Source organism: Epinephelus lanceolatus, chromosome 21 (assembly GCF_041903045.1).
Source record: "Epinephelus lanceolatus isolate andai-2023 chromosome 21, ASM4190304v1, whole genome shotgun sequence".
Lineage (NCBI taxonomy): Eukaryota > Metazoa > Chordata > Actinopteri > Perciformes > Serranidae > Epinephelus > Epinephelus lanceolatus.
Genome location: NC_135754.1, coordinates 6,190,921 through 6,208,357, shown reverse-complemented (window position 1 = coordinate 6,208,357; position 17,437 = coordinate 6,190,921). Strand labels below are relative to the sequence as shown.

The window sequence follows — 17,437 nt, the reverse complement described above, 5'->3', positions numbered from 1 at the left end:
AACCTCACTTCACAATGTCAGAACTATCCCTTTAAATACTTCACTAGAGTATTTCCACGCTTTTACATTTCTGGAAACTGTAGTTATAGCTAGAATAAAAGAATAAAATCATTTTCAGACTTAAGCATATGATAAGATTATACAGTACAACACATTATTTAAAAAAACAAACAAAACAAAACAGCAATTCTGATCTTTTTTGCCTTGTGATCCCTTATTAAAAAAAGTGTTATTTTGTCTCCACGTCATATTTCAGATGTCTGTTCAAGCAAGAGACATTTCCTCTCTAAACTTGGTTTCATTTAAATACGTAACTGTTTGAGACTCATCCATAGAGGTGAAAGAAAGAAAGAAAGAAAGAAAGAAAGAGGAAAACTGTTTTCTGTAGCAGTACAGATAGTCTCGCGATACCAGACTGACTACTATGCAAACTGCTTTTCATTTTTGGCTCCTGTGACTTGCCGTCGCGCCAGTCTCCGCCTTCAGGGATAAAAAGCGGCTGCGCGCCCCTCGCCGGTCTTCTCCCACGTCAACCGGAGCTGCTTGTTCCTTCCACGCAACCGGAGCTTCATTGTCAAGGTAATGTGAGCATGTTATTCATCTTTTACTTGTACAAGCTGCGTCCTTATTAGTATAAATAGTCATATTTTGTTAACACGCCAGAGTTTGAATGTAATGTTCAGTAGTTTTTTAAAGAAGTCTGTTTTGTAGCAGGCGTGGTCTATGGGTAACGTGCTTTTAGCACATTTAAACTTCACTGTACGCTACAGTGATTCCAGGAGTCTCTTAATAATCGAAGCTGTGACAGAGATAATGGTATTTCGTCATGGAGCCGTCCTGACGCAGTGAGGCCGCGAGCCGCTGCAGCGCGAACAAAAGACCATGTGGCAGTGTGTGAAGGCCCGTGGGCCTGACGACTCCCCACAGAAGTGCATGTTCACGCGCTCTGTTATCAAATTAATTAGCTGTTTGGGCATGTAGACAGTTTACAGGAATGATGCGATTGCTCAGGAGGATGAAGCTCGCTTCTCTGGCTAGACTTGATGGTGACGGGGATTAAGATTGGACACCGGCTGTCTAGTGCAGCCGGCGGACCAAACGTCACTGACACTAGTGAGCTGACTGTGCTAAAGTACATTTGCGGTTCTTGTGCGTTGCGCGCGTGCAGTCAAACGCTTAGAAAGCCAGTAAAGCTGCTTTGTATTATCATTTTGCGCACACCTGAACAGAACATTATGATCTTGCAGCCGATCAGGGGCGTTTCTAGAATTTGAGATACTTCTGTAGGGGGGGGGGGGGGGGGGGTTAGGGTGGATCCTACCCCTGAATTGTGTGTATGAATTGTGTTGTCAAAAATATTAGTAGAAACAGAACACTTTATTTGCTGCTATTACTAAAATTTTGGGGTACTTGAATATTTCCATTTTATGCAACTTTATACAGCACTACATCTCAAAAGGGGAAATATTTGTACTTTTTACTCCACGACGTGATTTAGTTACTTTGAAGACTCAGATTATTAATCCAACACATAATCAACTCATAAATGATTATGTATTATAGATTAAATTACCCAGATCACCCTAGCAGTCCAAGTTATAAGGAACTATAGGTTACTCTTAACACATTCTCATTCAGTCATTCACAAGTTAAGTTAATGCTAGTGATGCATGTTGTTTTATTAAGTTTGCAGTTTTTTTTTCCTGTAAAGGAAAAACGGGAACAAGGGAGGAAAAGAGCCACAGGCGTAGTGAGTGGTTAAAGGGAAGTTGAGTTGGATAACGGCAGTAAGTGAAGAGTAGGCAGGAACAGGCAGTCATTTTTAATTTATGTAAATATGGTTCTGCAAATATGTCATTATATGATGTGTGTTTGAATAAATCTGTTTCCCTTTATTTTATGGAAGGTAGTACATATCAGCCTTAAAAAAATATGGGACGGGTCTGAAAGTGCAAGTTCATAAAAGTCGGTGTATTAGTGTTTTGTAGGGCGTGGTTTTGCACATCCGCATGCTTCAGTTCTGAATGCAGTTTGGAACCCAAGTCTGTCTGCAATAGCTGAGGAGAAACAGGAAGTGATGATTTTATCTGATAATGGAAAGCCAGATTTATAAGAAACCCTAATTATTGTCTATCCAATCTGTCTGGTTTGTCATGTTCAGGCTGCTTTGGTTTATAATGCAGTCTTCAGGGATGATGGTACCCCCTTCAGTAGATTTCATTCTCCAAGAACTGTTTCCATGTTAATTATTTTTTTACCCCCTACGTTAGCTAATGCTGCTGACATGGTGAGCTTGCCTTGGGAAGTCAGCTATTGTGTAATTGAGCTTCTAGCTGCACAGAAACCTGACATTGTCATGACCAACGTTTTTTTTTTTTTTTTTCCTACCAATTTCCTGGAAGAACTATAGAATGTGGTTGTCATTATAGCAAAACAAGCAACAACTATTCTGGAAACTGGATTCTTAAATTGCATGCATGCTTGCTGGTAGACCGGTTTTCATGCTTTTGCAAGCTCAGTTTACAGCGATATTGATAAATGACATTATTGATTAATCTACGAGTTATGTTGTTAAATTGACTTGACTTGTTAAATGACTTGAAATTGCACGTTTGGTTTGACCAGTAGTCAAAAATAAATTAAGATTTTGTTAAGCATCGTATGACAAGGAATCTGAAATCCTCACATTTGTGCAGCTGGAACCAATGAGTGTTTTGACTTTTGTCCCTCTTATAGTGATATGATTATTAAAATACCTTGTTAAGTTTCTGTCAACAAACTAACAGAACAAATAACCAACAATTGATTGGAAAAAATTGTAAGTGTACAATTTTACAAAAAGCAAAAGTGAAATGTAGTTGTCACAGACAAAAAATTCTTGGTGTGACTAGTGAAACTATGACAGTTTATTCCCTGTCTAGTGTGCTGCAGAAGCCGTGCGAGGATAAAGGTCTTTACTCTGTGGGCGTGGCTTAAAGTCAAAGTCACATTAGTTCAGTATAGGTGATCACACTGTCAGAGCCATACCAACCTGAGTCGTGTGTCGTCCTATGTGTTCGCTGTGCAATGGGGTCGTGCCCCTCCGGCCCCACCACTGACAGTGCCAAATGCAACAAAGTGGTGTGAGTGACTTTCCAGAACTTGTTTTTCCTGCAGATTGCTCTTTATTTTCTCATCCCTCTTTTTCTGCTTTGTTTCAGAATCATGGCCGAGCTGAAGGAGCGTACCTTCATTGCCATCAAGCCCGATGGTGTGCAGAGGGGCATCATTGGAGAGGTCATCAAGAGGTTCGAGATGAAAGGCTTCAAACTCGTGGGCATGAAGATGCTCCATGTAAGTAAATGTTTTAATCTGTGAGACCTGGGCTCATATGTACCTTCAAGTGTGAAATTAGCTGCTTTCATAGGTCAGTGGTATTATTTTTAACCATCTCCAGTGTATGCACATGATCTTTGGAGTGTGCAAAGTGACAGTTAAGACCTCTGGTGAGCTGGATTAGTCTGCTTTACTATTCCTGACCGTAGCATAGATTAGCACTGAGAGTCGAGGTCTCATGATCCTCTAACATATCATCTTTGACAGAGTGGGATGCTGCTTCACTTTTCCATGAAGTGTGGTGTATTTATAAACCTGCATTATGCAAGAATGAATGTAAACTAACACAAGCAAAAAAATTCACATTGAGGTGAAGTAGATTAACCCTAATTGCTCCATTAAAACCTGGTGTCAGTGGGGTTAGTATTGCAGTTGGAAGCCAACTTAAAATGGAGCAAAGTACAGTCTGATAGAGGAGCACACAAGGTCCTGTCCAGAATTGGTAACACTTTGTAATAACCATCATTAATGAATGGTAAAATGAAATTAGTTATTTTTTACTATTATCAAACAATGAAATAATAATTAATGATTTTGATTATAAGTAATGCTATAATTGTAACAGCTGCAAACATAACTTTTTATATATCCTATTAAGTTTGTCACTGGTTAATAATTGGTTTGTAAATGGTCTGAACATTATTTGGGTGGCCAGTTGCAAATTTTGTATGTGCACTACACGGTATCAGCCATTTAACACAGTATTATCATTAGCTGCAAAATGATTATAGCCATCCAATGTTTATAGTATATAAAGTTGTGTTTGCAACAAACTGTTCAAATACCATACATTTCAGCATTACTAATAATTAGTAAACATTATTTAATTGTGTCTTCATGGTAGCAAACCTAATTAAATACTTTAAGTTTAATTAATTATCAATTTACCATTTATCAATGATTATTACAAAGTGTCACAGACTGGGATACGGAATGCTAGTTGCAAGTCATTTTTTTAATCTGGATTGTTGCTCAAATGTTGAAGGCAAATGTCAGTCTTTAGTTACCAGAGCCCAAAATGTCTTCTCACTTATTGCCTTACATCAGAACAGAAAGAATTTTACCAAATGACCTTGCTCACTGAATTGGTCAGGTTTTACTTCCTTTACTAGTGTTGCTGATATTTCTGCAGTAGTTGGGTTTTTGCAGATATGCCCGCGGTAGTTGGGTGTTGGTCCTTTTTGTTCTGCAGTGTCAGACTGGCTGATGTCTGCTTACAGGATTTCTGGTTATTCAACTTGTGTGACCAGAGCCTTATTATTAGAGTGGGATGTACCAACCATGTGACTGCAGTTGTCATGCCAGCTGTAAACAAACACAATGTGGTTCTTTGATCTGCTTCAGAGGCTTTTTGTTTAGTGTGTCACACTGCAAGGTTACTGAGCACTTCATAATGGGGACATCACTGTAGTCGGTAAAGGCCTCAAAGCTATCATGACTCTATCTAGGGCATGGCTGTGGGTTTAACTGTGCTGGGAGCACTTGACTCTAATGGTAGAGATGAGGATGAACCCATTAACCTGTCACATGGTACATTTCGTTTTTATCAAATTTCATAGTGATGATAGTGTTTTGCTGATACAGACTTTAAGAAGAGGCCAAGCAAAATGTGAAGCACATTGTTTTGATATATTGAACATCTCATAATCACAGCCTCAGCATGTTGGTGAGTTCCCTCTGGTAAGCAGTGATGCAGTGTACAAGTCTAGGCCTTATATTGTGTAATGTAAGAATACACGTCTGTAGTGCGTTTGTGTGTCAAACTCCAACAATAATGCCAAAACACGATAGACTCTCTGTTTTTTATTACACGACTATTTTGGTATTAACATTGACCTGCCAGTGTGGTGGATAGCCCTCCAAGATTAACTCGCCAAATGGAAAAATCTACCAGCGTTTTGCGCTAGGCAGGTGTTTCTTTAAGATTTTGGCTGAGATTGTCACTACAATGAGAATAGCTGGTCCACCTTAACAGTCCACCTTTACTGAGGATGGTCAGGTTCCAATGGGGAAGCTCACTTTGCTCGCTAACTTCGGGGCTAACCCCCGTCACTGTCAGGTGCCTGGAGAATGAAGTCAAGTTCCAAAATCTGCAGTTCTGCTAATGGCCAATTGAGGCTGGCTCCAAGAACGAGTCAATATCTATAGACCCCCATGTTAAAATGCCCAACTTTGCAGCAGAAATTAACAGGTTTACAGCCTGGGTGAATTTTTTTTTTCTATACTTCACACATTTTATGTTTTAAGGCTTAATGTTATGCAAAATTAAGTGCAGGCCTCTTTGAGTGACAGGCTCAGTGTCACTGCAGTCTGAGTCAGACCCACACCAGATCCTCAGACTCCACCCTCTCATCCAAATATGGTCACTTTTGGCTTCAACAGTCTAAGATGGTGCTGGCCGATAATGCGTAAAGTGGCATTCAAAGCGGCTTCAAACCACTGCAGCCTCACTGTCACACATTATTCTCAGACGCACACACTTTCTCTTTCACTTTCCCTGCATCTCTAGCTCGCTCTCTCAACTGCACTCAATCTGACACCAAAATGAGGCACTGAAATCTGCATTGGGATGAGGTTGGTAGCTACCATTTGTACAGGAACCAGTGCAATATTGGCACCAGGTTTCAGTCCTCAACACGACTTGTCAGAGTAGCTGCCAGTGCTTTTGGGATGACATTGCCCAAACAGCAAATCCAGGCATGATAAACACTGGATCATCTATTGAGTAAGGAAAACAGTAAAAGCCTGAAAATGTTTGATTAAAAATGGTTAGCAGAGTGCTCATGATTTAAACACTTAATCATGCCCTGGCACATATTTAGAGTACACTGCAGTGACACGGGAAGAATTAAGCAGTCTGACCTGCTGAAGCAGATGAAATTAAGTTTTGGTCAGTGAATATGTCCAATACCTAACACCTGTCTCTCGTCTTCCTTCTGCAGGCCTCTGAGAAACTCCTGAACGAGCACTACATCGACCTCAAGGACAGGCCATTCTTCCCTACCCTCATCAAGTACATGAGCTCTGGTCCAGTGGTTGCCATGGTAAGAAGAGACAACAGATTGTATAAGACTGTATGGTGTGTGTCTGTTGAACCAGTATGTATTAAACCCAGAGTTATGGAACCAGCTCTGCTGCCTGGTTGTTATGGAAAATAATACCCACAGTCTGTCCGCTGTTAAGAGGAGTGTGTTAATTGGAAGGACTACTCCAGAAGAGCTACGAAGCAGCTGGCTTCATCTCCCATAATCCCTCTGTTGTGATGTATTCCAGGTGTGGGAAGGCAAAGGTGTTGTGAAGACGGGTAGAGTGATGCTGGGTGAGACAAACCCCGCTGATTCAAAGCCCGGAACCATCAGAGGAGACTTCTGCATCGACGTCAGCAAGTGAGTAATTTATTTGACCTCTGAGGAGCCCGAAACTCAAGTCTGCCAACAGCAGTCAGTAACCCTGACAGAACTCCTTGCTATATAAAGTTTATTTACACTGACTTGTCTCTGATTCTTTACGTTGCTCTTTTTCTCACTTTTGCTCTTGTCCTTTTCACAGGAACATCATCCATGGCAGTGACTCAGTGGAGAGTGCCAACAAGGAGATTTCCCTGTGGTTTACAGACGACGAGCTGGTCACCTACACCAGCTGTGCCTACGAATGGCTCTACTGAGCACTCTGCCCTGCAGCAGTCCTCAAGCTGGTGACCCAGTGAAACTTTTGCCTCAGATTTCCTGTTTTTGTCCATCAATAGCCTGAAGAGTAGAAGAACTGATGTGAAGTTCTTCACGTCTTTCAGTCGTCACATTCCCTCTTGACCTCTACCCATCATCATACTGTTCTTGGACCTGGTTTTTGCTGAGGTCTTTGTCTAGTCTGAATCCATTCCTTTAGGAACATTCCATTCATTCCTTGATTGTACAGTTAATGACTTGAAACTGTCTTTGACTGTCTGTTTTGTTAAAGGTGATCTGCTTTCCAATAAAATTCACACAATACCAATCTGCTCTTCATTCATTGGTCAGATTACACACAGCGCTGATGTACATATGATCCTTTGGTGACCTGCTGAACTCCAAGGGAGGGGGATTAGTTAATGATACATTCATAATGTGGTGGTTCATATCAGCTCCCAGGCAGGATTGAAGGGAGCCTTAATCTGAGATTAGGTGGTTTGCTTTCAGGTCTGCTTTGTGATGTGATGACATCAGCTGGCTGGCAAATGACCATGACTACAGGTTTTATTTTTTAAGCCTGTGCATCAGCGATAGCCATGGCTGGAGCCATTATGTTTTCAAGTTGTCCATACAGCCATCCATTGTATTCTCATGATCGCAGCAGGGTATATCTTCAAATTTCTTCAAACCCACTTTAACTAAGTGATGACCAGATTTGATTTTGATGATCAAAGGTCAAGGTTATTGTGACCCTCATGTCATTCTTGAACACAGTATCTCCAGAATATGTTGAGGTAATATGTTCAAATTTGGCACAAATGTCCACTTTGACTCAAGAATGACCTGAGAACAATTTGGTGATTGAAGGTCAAAGTCACTGTGACCTTCCAAAACATGTTTTTGCCATGTTTTTGTGTGACACTGTCACAAATGTCCAGGATGCAGTGATGAGATGATTTTTTTATATCCAAAGGGTCATAGGTCACCTTCACTGTAACATGTTCTGCATTTAACACTTTTCTGGCCATTACTTAATGTCATAACTCAGGAACAGAAGAGCTTATGTGGCTTATATGAAAGGCAAAGGCCTCTAGATTATGCTTATTATACCAAAATAAAGTTGTGCATCATTCACTGAGTTTTATCATTTAATTAGGACAGAAAGGTCAGATCTTGCTTGGACAAAAGTCTTGTCGCATACAAAAATAATGTACTGTAGAAATGATACTTTATTTTGAATACACAAACATGCTCCAATAACATCAGAACATAAAGTCATGGTGCCTTGGGAAAAAGAATTAATATCGTGTATGACTCCCATGAGCTTGGAGGACTGCATCCATATGTCTCGGCAATGACTCAAATAACTTATTGATGAAGTCATCTGGAATGGCAAAAAAAAGCAGTCTTGCAGGACTCCCAGAGTTCATCAAGATTCTTTGGTTTCATCTTCCAAGCCTCCTCCTTCATCTTACCCCAGACATGCTCAATAATGTTCATGTCTGGTGATTGGGCTGGCCAATCCTGGAGCACCTTGACCTTCTTCACTTTCAGGAACTTTGATGTGGAGGCTGAAGTATGAGAAGGAGCACAATCCTGCTGAAGAATTTGCCCTCTCTTGTGGTTTGGAATGTAATGGGCAGCGAGAACCTCTTGATACTTCAGGCTGTTGATGTTGCCATCCACTCTGCAGGTCTCTCGCACACCCCCATACTGGATGTAACCCCAAACCATGATTTTTCCTCCACCAAACTTGACTGTTTTCTGGGTGAATCTTGGGTCCATGCGGGTTCCAACAGGTCTTCTGCAGTATTTGCGGCGATTGGGATGCAGTTCAATGGATGATTCATCAGAAAAATCAACCTTCTGCCACTTTTCCACTGTCCATCCTTTCTGCAAGCTGTGGGCCTTGGCAAATGCAACACAATTCTTTTGTTGTCTTCTGTTTAATGCTGGTTTGTGAGCAGTAATTCAGCCATGGAGACCATTGTGTGAGAGAATTCGACAAACTGTTCTGGTAGATACAGGGGTTTCTGGTGACCAGTTCTGATGTAGCTCTGCTGCAGTTGAAAAAGGGCTGGCCCTGGACTGCTGAAGCAACAAATGGTCCTCTCTAACAGTTGTGTTACGGGGTCTGCCTGACGTGGGCTTGTCATGAACGTCACCAGTTTCTTCAAATCCTTTTTTTATCCTCTCCACTTGACGTTTGGATACACTGAAGATGTCTGCCACCTCAGCAGCAGACTTGGTCTTCAGGCTCTTGATGATCAGCACTTTGGTCTGTGGTTGAATCTTTGGCATGTTGTCAGCGGTCAGGTTGCACTTCACATGAAGGTCTGGTGTGCTGGGGTTCTTTTTATACACATCTGGGAATGTGTTAATTACAGTATTTGTCACAGGTGGAGCTCTAATCTGTGATTGGTTGAATCGTTTAAAGACACGACAAGATTTTTGTCCAAGCAAGATCTGACCTTTCTGTCCTAATTAAATGATAAAACTCAATGAATGATACACAACTTTATTTTGGTATAATAAGCATAATCTAAAGGCCTTTGCCTTTCATATAAGCTATTTCTGATCCCAATTGATCAACTACAAGTCAGGTTATCATTTGTTGTTCCTACAACTAGGATAAGCGACAAAACTTTTGTCAGGGACTGTAGATTCTATGTGCTGCTGGGGGGAAGATGTGAGTGATACATCCATGTTTTTACAGACATGAATGTAAACTAAGTGCATCATGACTGGTGTGTAAAGGTATACAAAGGCGAGGTGGTAATTTTAGTTAATAGCGTACAATTCTATGATGTTTACTACATTTTAATAATTTTTTATGACATGCCATACTATGACTTTTTATGGCAGACTATGCTAAGACTTTCTGACATACTATACTTGTACACATTTTATGACATACTAAACTATTACATTTTTCATGGCATATTTTATGGCATACTATGCCAAGATTTTATAACAGTTTTTTAACGGCACACTATGCTTAGACTCGTGATTGATTTATGAAGATTTTTCATGGCATAATATACTTTTTTTTAAATGACTTTTTTATGACACACTTAACTATTACTCTTTTTATGATATATTTTATGGCATACTATACCATTACATATTTTATGGCATATTCAGTGACATACAATACCAAGACATTTTCTATGGCATTTTTCAGGACTTCCTATACTATGATTTTTTTGTATGGCATACTATGCTATGATAATTTTATGGCATAGTATACTATTATATTTTTATGGCATATGATACTAAGACTTTTTCAGGACATATTTAACCATTGCACTCTTTATGGTATATTTTATGGCATACCATGTTTTTATGACATACTATACGATTACATTTTTTATTACCTTTTTTCGGTTGATATGTTTTATTTTGTTTTTGTTTTGTTTTGTCTTGGGGTTTTTTGTTAACAGCAAACTATGTAAAGACTTTTTTAATTACATACTATATGATATTTTTATGGCATACTATAGTATGATTTTTTAGGACATACTATACTATGACTTTTTTTTTAAATATACTATGCTATGACATTTTTTAGGACATACGATACTATGATAATTTTTTCATGGCACTAAACTATTAATTTTTTTTGCACTATACTATATTATGACTTTTTATGGCACACTACACTATCCATCTATCCCCTTTCTTTTGTCAGTCGACATATAGTGGGGATTTCTGATATATCGGCTGAAGCCTCACATTGGCCTCATTTGACCTCTCCTGAGGATTTACACAAAATGAGGACGAGAGTTAGTCCCTCAATCTCAGTGTGGTCATGGAGAGTCCAGTTCTACAGTCCTCACTGTAGTCCAGGAGACTAGAAAATGATCTTTTCATAGCCAGCATGAAGAATGACTGCAATCAGTAACTTTGGTACATACAGGCAGTGGTGCAAGAGGTACTCACATCGAAAGTAAGTAAATGTACACCACAGACTAGAAATACTGTTACAAGTAAGTGTCCTGCTGTCAAAAGTATTAAAAGTACCAAAGGTAGTCATGCAAAAAATACAAAAAGGTACTAAAAATAGAAAAGAACAACCAGGTCACACATTTAAAAAAACAAAACAAAAAAATACTTAACCTTTGGGATTGGGGGAAGGTATCAAGTATTTTCAAATTAAAAGGTTTTAGTCCAAGTGAAGTCATGATTCATTGGTGTTAAAGTCCAAGTTAAGTTGCAAGTCTTTTTATTTTGTCAAGTTGAGTCTAAATCATCCAGTGTGTGGCTTGAGCCTGATTTAAGCACATTAACAACAAAATGCAATGTTGAAAGAGAAGAGCATGTTTACTGTGCTGAAACTCATATGATCTGTTCTTAAGTCTAACTGATCTAACATGAGATCAGAGCAGCTATAACTGACCATGACATCATGATCATGTCATAAAACATAGTCTATAAATGAGAGAGGTTGGTCTGAGAGTGCAGCCAAATCCACTCAGCAGTAATATTGTCAAAGATTTCCAGCAAACCAGTAACGTGACTTCTTCTGCAAGAGCATCTGGCTCAACTGCAGATCAGTTCAGTGGTACTACAAAGTGAGCATCTGTGCGTTATTGTGCTTCAGGACCCAACGGTTACTCTGGGGCAAGAGGAAGTCAGTGGTATGGTCATAACCAACAAAGCCATCAAACTCAGAGAAATGTGTTAGCAGACAACACAACACTTGGTAATGTCAAAGTGTGAGCATTATGACTGGAGGACTGAAAAAGCTTCAAATCAGGATGAATCAAGTGTGCACTGCCCCTGATCCAGGAAGTCTGATCGTGTGAAGGAGCTCAGGTTAACGCCTTTGCCACGTACCGCCTGGATTAGAGCCAGGCTGCCTGTGCTCAAAGGACGACGTGCCCTTGAAAAACTCAAGTGCTGAAACTCTGACAAAGGATTTCCACAGCGTTTGAAGTCATAAGCCTTTTTTTTTTTTTATTCAGTGTAAAAGTCAGATCTTACAAAAATCACCAGATAAACTTTCACAGCCATGCGGAAACAGTTTGCAATGCTTGTAAACAAAGAAGCCATCCATTACAACCAATATTATGATCCAAACATTTGGCTTTATTTACAAAGTCTATCAAAGCTTGATCACAGCACAAATTTACCATATGAAAGGAAAATGGTATACACTATCAAAAAGATGTACAAACTTTAAACTGCAATCTAATAATGTACCTCAGGGGTCAGTGTTAATATCAATAGATTTATAATTATTAACATAGATTTTTTTTTTCATTTGTATCCAAAATAAATTTTGCACCATAACCCTCTCAATGCACAATTATTTTCAGACAATAGTAATCCCAATACATTAAGTCATTTTTATCAAATATATATAGCACCACAATATAATGGTTTAATATAATCGGGGAGGGGGGGGAAGGGGGGGCTATCACATACAAAAGACCCGTGTTAGTATCCAAGAAAACAACAAATATCCAACTCCAGCCTGCTCCTCACCACTGCCCACATCTGGCAGAACCAGTTCAGGTGCAGGAAGAACTCTGCAACCACAACAGAGTCCTTTCTATGGAAGCCCATTACTGCCAGGGGAAAATATACTCATGGAAAGTAACTGTATGCCAAAATAATGACAGTGGTTCAACAATATGAAATACTCCATCAAAATTATGAGACAGTCGAGCCTAAATGAAAATACGCAACAACATGAAACTTTGGTCAAAACTGAGAAAAAAGAACATTTTAAAATTTAAGTAAGTTTAAGTCCAAATTTTGAATTAATATCACGCCCAACTTTAAATGTATTATTTTTCTTTTCTTGGCAGAAATAGGCTTCCATACATTTTTTGATCGCAGCGGAAGAGGAAAAACACAGACAGACTGAGGAACAACCAATGACGGTTACAACAAAATAAAAACAAGCTCAGCACGACATCGCCACAACGTGTTCTGTTCTACATGCATTCTGTTGATCAGTGCACCCCATTCCCAAATCAACTCATTGCTTCCATCTCCAGCTACTGATGCCCACACACTTTAAATACACAGCTACCCATGGATGGAGGTCAAACTTGTTTCATTTTTAGATTTGGGGATCAAGGTGAAATAAGAAAGTTTAATATCTACAAGGAAAGGTGAGAAACAGAAGATCCAAAACAGTGTTGATTGTGCATTTTAATTATTTAGGGTTAATCTAGAGAAGGGTAGCAGCAGTTAGTCCATAGAACAGTCTTTTTTTTGTACTAAGATATTAATGCAGTTTGGTCATGAAGTACTTTAATGCGTCTTTCAGCCTCCAACGTTAGAGGAAAATAACTCCTATCTGTTTCAAATGATTGTGAGACATTGTCTTTTATTGCTCATTTGGTCTTCGAAGCTTTGCCTTTCAGCTGAGCTTTGTATCCAATCTGATCAGGAGACAAATTAAAAAAGGAAACTGGTAGAAAACAAATCTCACATCCCGTAAAGAAATAAAAGGAGAACAGGAAGCCATGAAAAGCAAATCAGACTACAAAAAAGCAACACACGTGTTTGTCACCACTCAAATACAGAATTTACCATGAAGACAAAAGCTACAAAAATAGACAAAAACACATGAAATGCTTAGTGAGATAAGACCTTTGTTGTTTGAATGGTATGGAAGCAAAAAAGGGCCCTAATAATTCCATTAAAAACAAATGAATACCTGAATGTAAAATTCAACCATTACTGAATACCTGATGTGGAAATTTAAATACTACTGAATTTACTCTTTATTTAAGGTTCATTTTGAATGGTCCAAAATTTAGAAAATTTAGATTTTACAATAGAAATTCAAGTGTCAAATTCCAAAGGAAAAAATTCCCCTTGCAAGATTCTGTAGTGCAAGTGATGCATTATTTGGGCTCCACTAAAACAAGGAAGAAGTAACCTTAATAAAAAAACTTTATTCATCTTGAATTCTGGTGTCTGGATTTAACCAAGCCCTGACATATGAAAAGATTGCATTTTTTATTATCTTTTAGGGAAAAAATATTAACTTTTATTCAAAAGTGATGTTAAACCAGATTAATTATCTTGTTAAACATAATTATTTGTGTGCACAAATTAATTAAGATGACAATAAATGTCCATTTTGGATTATAAAGAACTAGAATATAAGTATTCTTAAACTGGAGAGATTTTTTTTAATCTGTATTCAGGAACCCGAAAAGACATTCAACAATTTAAAAAAAAAAAAAAAAAAAAAAAATTCTAACAAAAAATAAAGAAATAAAACACTTGAAATTACCTTCAACTATGGGACTTAAACCACATCAGGTAAATTAGCTGTAATCCACATTTCAGCATCATGTATTCTGTTTGGGTTAAATTCTTTAGTACTTTTTCAGTTGCTTAAAAGTTTTCTGGTTATTACGGCACTTATTTGCTTCCACAGAAGAGATGCACATAATGAAGACGCCTCTGAGCTGTTTAAACCCAGCTGATTCAGACAACCAAAAAAAGAAACACAAACTTCCTGAGAATCTAATCATGAACCTTACTGGTAGAAAGAGAAATTGTGGATCTTTTACCGTCACTGAGAAGTTTAAATCTGCTCTGCATTTCAATACAGCCTTTGGCCATACAGTGAGTATTCTGTATGTGAACCCTTGCTCACAAAAATCACAGTTATACAATAGCATTTTTGTTAAATTATCTCATGTTAATTATATTAATGTAGTGATCATGACATTTGAGGGTGCTATAAGTTTTATTTAACATAGCAAAATAATATGGGATCTATTATTATTGCATATCATTCAAATTAGAAGACTACCTCATGTGCTGTGATAAAATTCTTCCATGTTTGGTGTCTAGTCTTCAAGTGGATCGCTTTTAGGTAATCATTTTCATTTGCATATGCTAACACACTGCCATAGTCTATTTCACACTCTTGTTTTAGCTAAACGTGGCTAGCATCAGGAGGTAGTAGATAAACAGCTGCAAAAATCTAGCTCTAAGAAGAATGAAAGGAGGAGTCTTGTCTTTTCCACGGCCAAGCATGGATTTCTGACGAAACAGGATTTGTAACTCCATACCATCATAGTCATGAAGAATATATATATAGAATCTATGTCTTTATGCCACTTTTAGATTCTGTCGTGTTCTGTGAATGCTGCCCTCAGAGACTATTGGAAAAGCAGTGCATTGTTCATGTTTCATTATTAACAACAAACCTGTTATTCTGTGGCTCAGGTGAATCATAAACTAGCTTGCATACATATGGCTCTGACATGAGAACAACCTAAGCAATAATAATAATTAATTTTAAAAAAAAACCCAAAACATGAATGCTTTGCATATTACCCTAGTGAAATATTCAACTTTTTTTTTCCTTATTTGGACAATAAAACTGCTTGATAATGAGTCTGACCTCTGACAGAAACCAAAGTTTGATGCTACAATTGCTGAAATATGGAGTCTGGAGTGTGCCACATTTTCAGTGTTTCATTATATAAAATGAATACATTCCAAATTTTTGAAAATCAATTATTCATTAATTAAGTTTTAATTGTTTTAATTTTACTTTGACTTTAAAGTCATAGAAATCTTTACCATGTAGTTTTTATGCATTACCTAAATAAACTATCTGAACTGTATTAATGGACTATAATTTAATGCTGTCTATAAATCTGATGGCATACTTAAGACTCCATACAGGTGAGGAGGATAAGTTCCAGATGGAACTGCATCCTCCTCTGGGTATAAATACAGCAGACATGGTCCAAAAGACAACATAAACACCTGCATCTGCAATCTGAATAACTCTTGTAGTGCGACCTTTGACGGTATGTAAGTGATGCGTCTGCCAGCATCTGTAATATTTTAATATACTGTACAGTGTGGCTGATACAGTACACGAGGCCAGCGTTGGTCAGCTGTGTTGTCTGTCTCTCCGATAAGACTGAGGTTCGTCCCTGACAGCAGCTACATCCAAACTGTGAAGGTTCAAAGTATATATTGTAGGGCTGGACAGTGAGAAGAACATGTCAGAGTGTACCCTATCATACCAGTAAGGTTTCTCTTTTGTACAATATACCCTGCAGCTCACTTATACTCATGCTATGCTAATTTGTTTAGAATTTCTTTAAAACTAAGTTGGGAAAAAAGCTTATCGTCTCCACAGCTTTGTCATTTCTGTTCAACATTTCAGCACAAGGACAACGAAATATTCACAAAGATAACTAAAACATTCCTGCAAGAGCTTTTTTAAACTGTTGTAAGAAAACTGATCTTCCTAGGCTCATTAGCACTACTGAATTCTTACTACAGCAACTTTGTGGTATAGTGGGAGCTGTGATTACTGTGAAGGTCCCTACTAAAATTATGCCATCAAAGACCTGACACTGTTACCTCATCAGATAAGCACTCTTGATAAATCTCATCCTTAAAATGTCATCTCTAGTAATTTACACGCAGGTTTACCAGCTAGACAGTAAATGCAAAAAGTTGTGTAAAGAGTTTTTTCAGTTTTGGGAAGTGATTTAGCTAAAAATGCGGATATAACAGTAGTTGTACCAAAAACCTCACAATGCCCACGTCACACAGCTGAAGGATATTAATATGTAGCCAACAAATGTACAGTGGCAGTGGAAGCCTAATGGAATGTGTGAGAGCATTTCTAATATATATCTACAACAGCAAAGTGTTGCTATATGAGAGAGAAATACAGTTGTTAAACGTCACATTAAAGCTGTCTGAAAAAATGCCCATAACAATTAATACAAATCAAAGTGTTAAAGGGCCAGTTCACCTAAAACAAAAATACATATCTTTACTCTTACCTGTAGTGCTATTTATGGAGATATAGTAGAACTAGATGGCGCTTGGCTTGTGGTGCTCAGAGTGCCAAAAAATACATTTGAAAAACTGAACAGCAATGTCTCTTTTGATTGGTTACTCTAGATAATCCACAGACCTTGTTGTGAGCAGTTAAATGTAGGAACTTTTTTCTTTGTACCAAACTACACCCGCCATCTGTATCACTGTTCAGAAGGAAGCATGCATCTACTGCTAGCTCACCTAGCACCACTGCGCTAGCTCAGGACCAGGACATTTGCCGTGTCTATTCTTGTGCCGACTCTTTGCCAACTTTCAAGAGCGCAGAGGCAGTTTACGTCTGAGGTTGTTAAGTGACTGTAACCAGCAGCGTATCATAGCCTACTCATACCTGAGTGCATAGCTGATTTTCGTTTTGTAGTGTGTATTAGGTCTAAAATATTGTCCATGGGACAGATGTAAAGCTCTGGCAGACCTGCACTAAAAATGATCAACTTCTTCTCAATATTTATCACAGGCTGAAATTGACAGAAGAGGGTAAAGATACCTGCTGGCTGATTAAGTTTGTTGCTTGTCTCACAACATGTGGTTCACGCTGTTGC

At 38.4% G+C, this 17,437-nt stretch overlaps 1 protein-coding gene across 1 annotated transcript; it reads left to right on the top strand.

The window, feature by feature from the left end:
• The first annotated feature begins 459 nt into the window (after positions 1-459).
• Positions 460-7,368, top strand: LOC117247550 (nucleoside diphosphate kinase A2-like). Its single transcript, XM_033612132.1, has 5 exons — positions 460-579; positions 3,201-3,333; positions 6,318-6,419; positions 6,649-6,761; positions 6,925-7,368. Exons 2-5 carry the CDS (start codon positions 3,205-3,207, stop codon positions 7,037-7,039), a joined length of 459 nt encoding a protein of 152 aa, XP_033468023.1. The 5' UTR covers positions 460-579; positions 3,201-3,204; the 3' UTR covers positions 7,040-7,368.
• Positions 7,369-17,437: the final 10,069 nt, after the last annotated feature.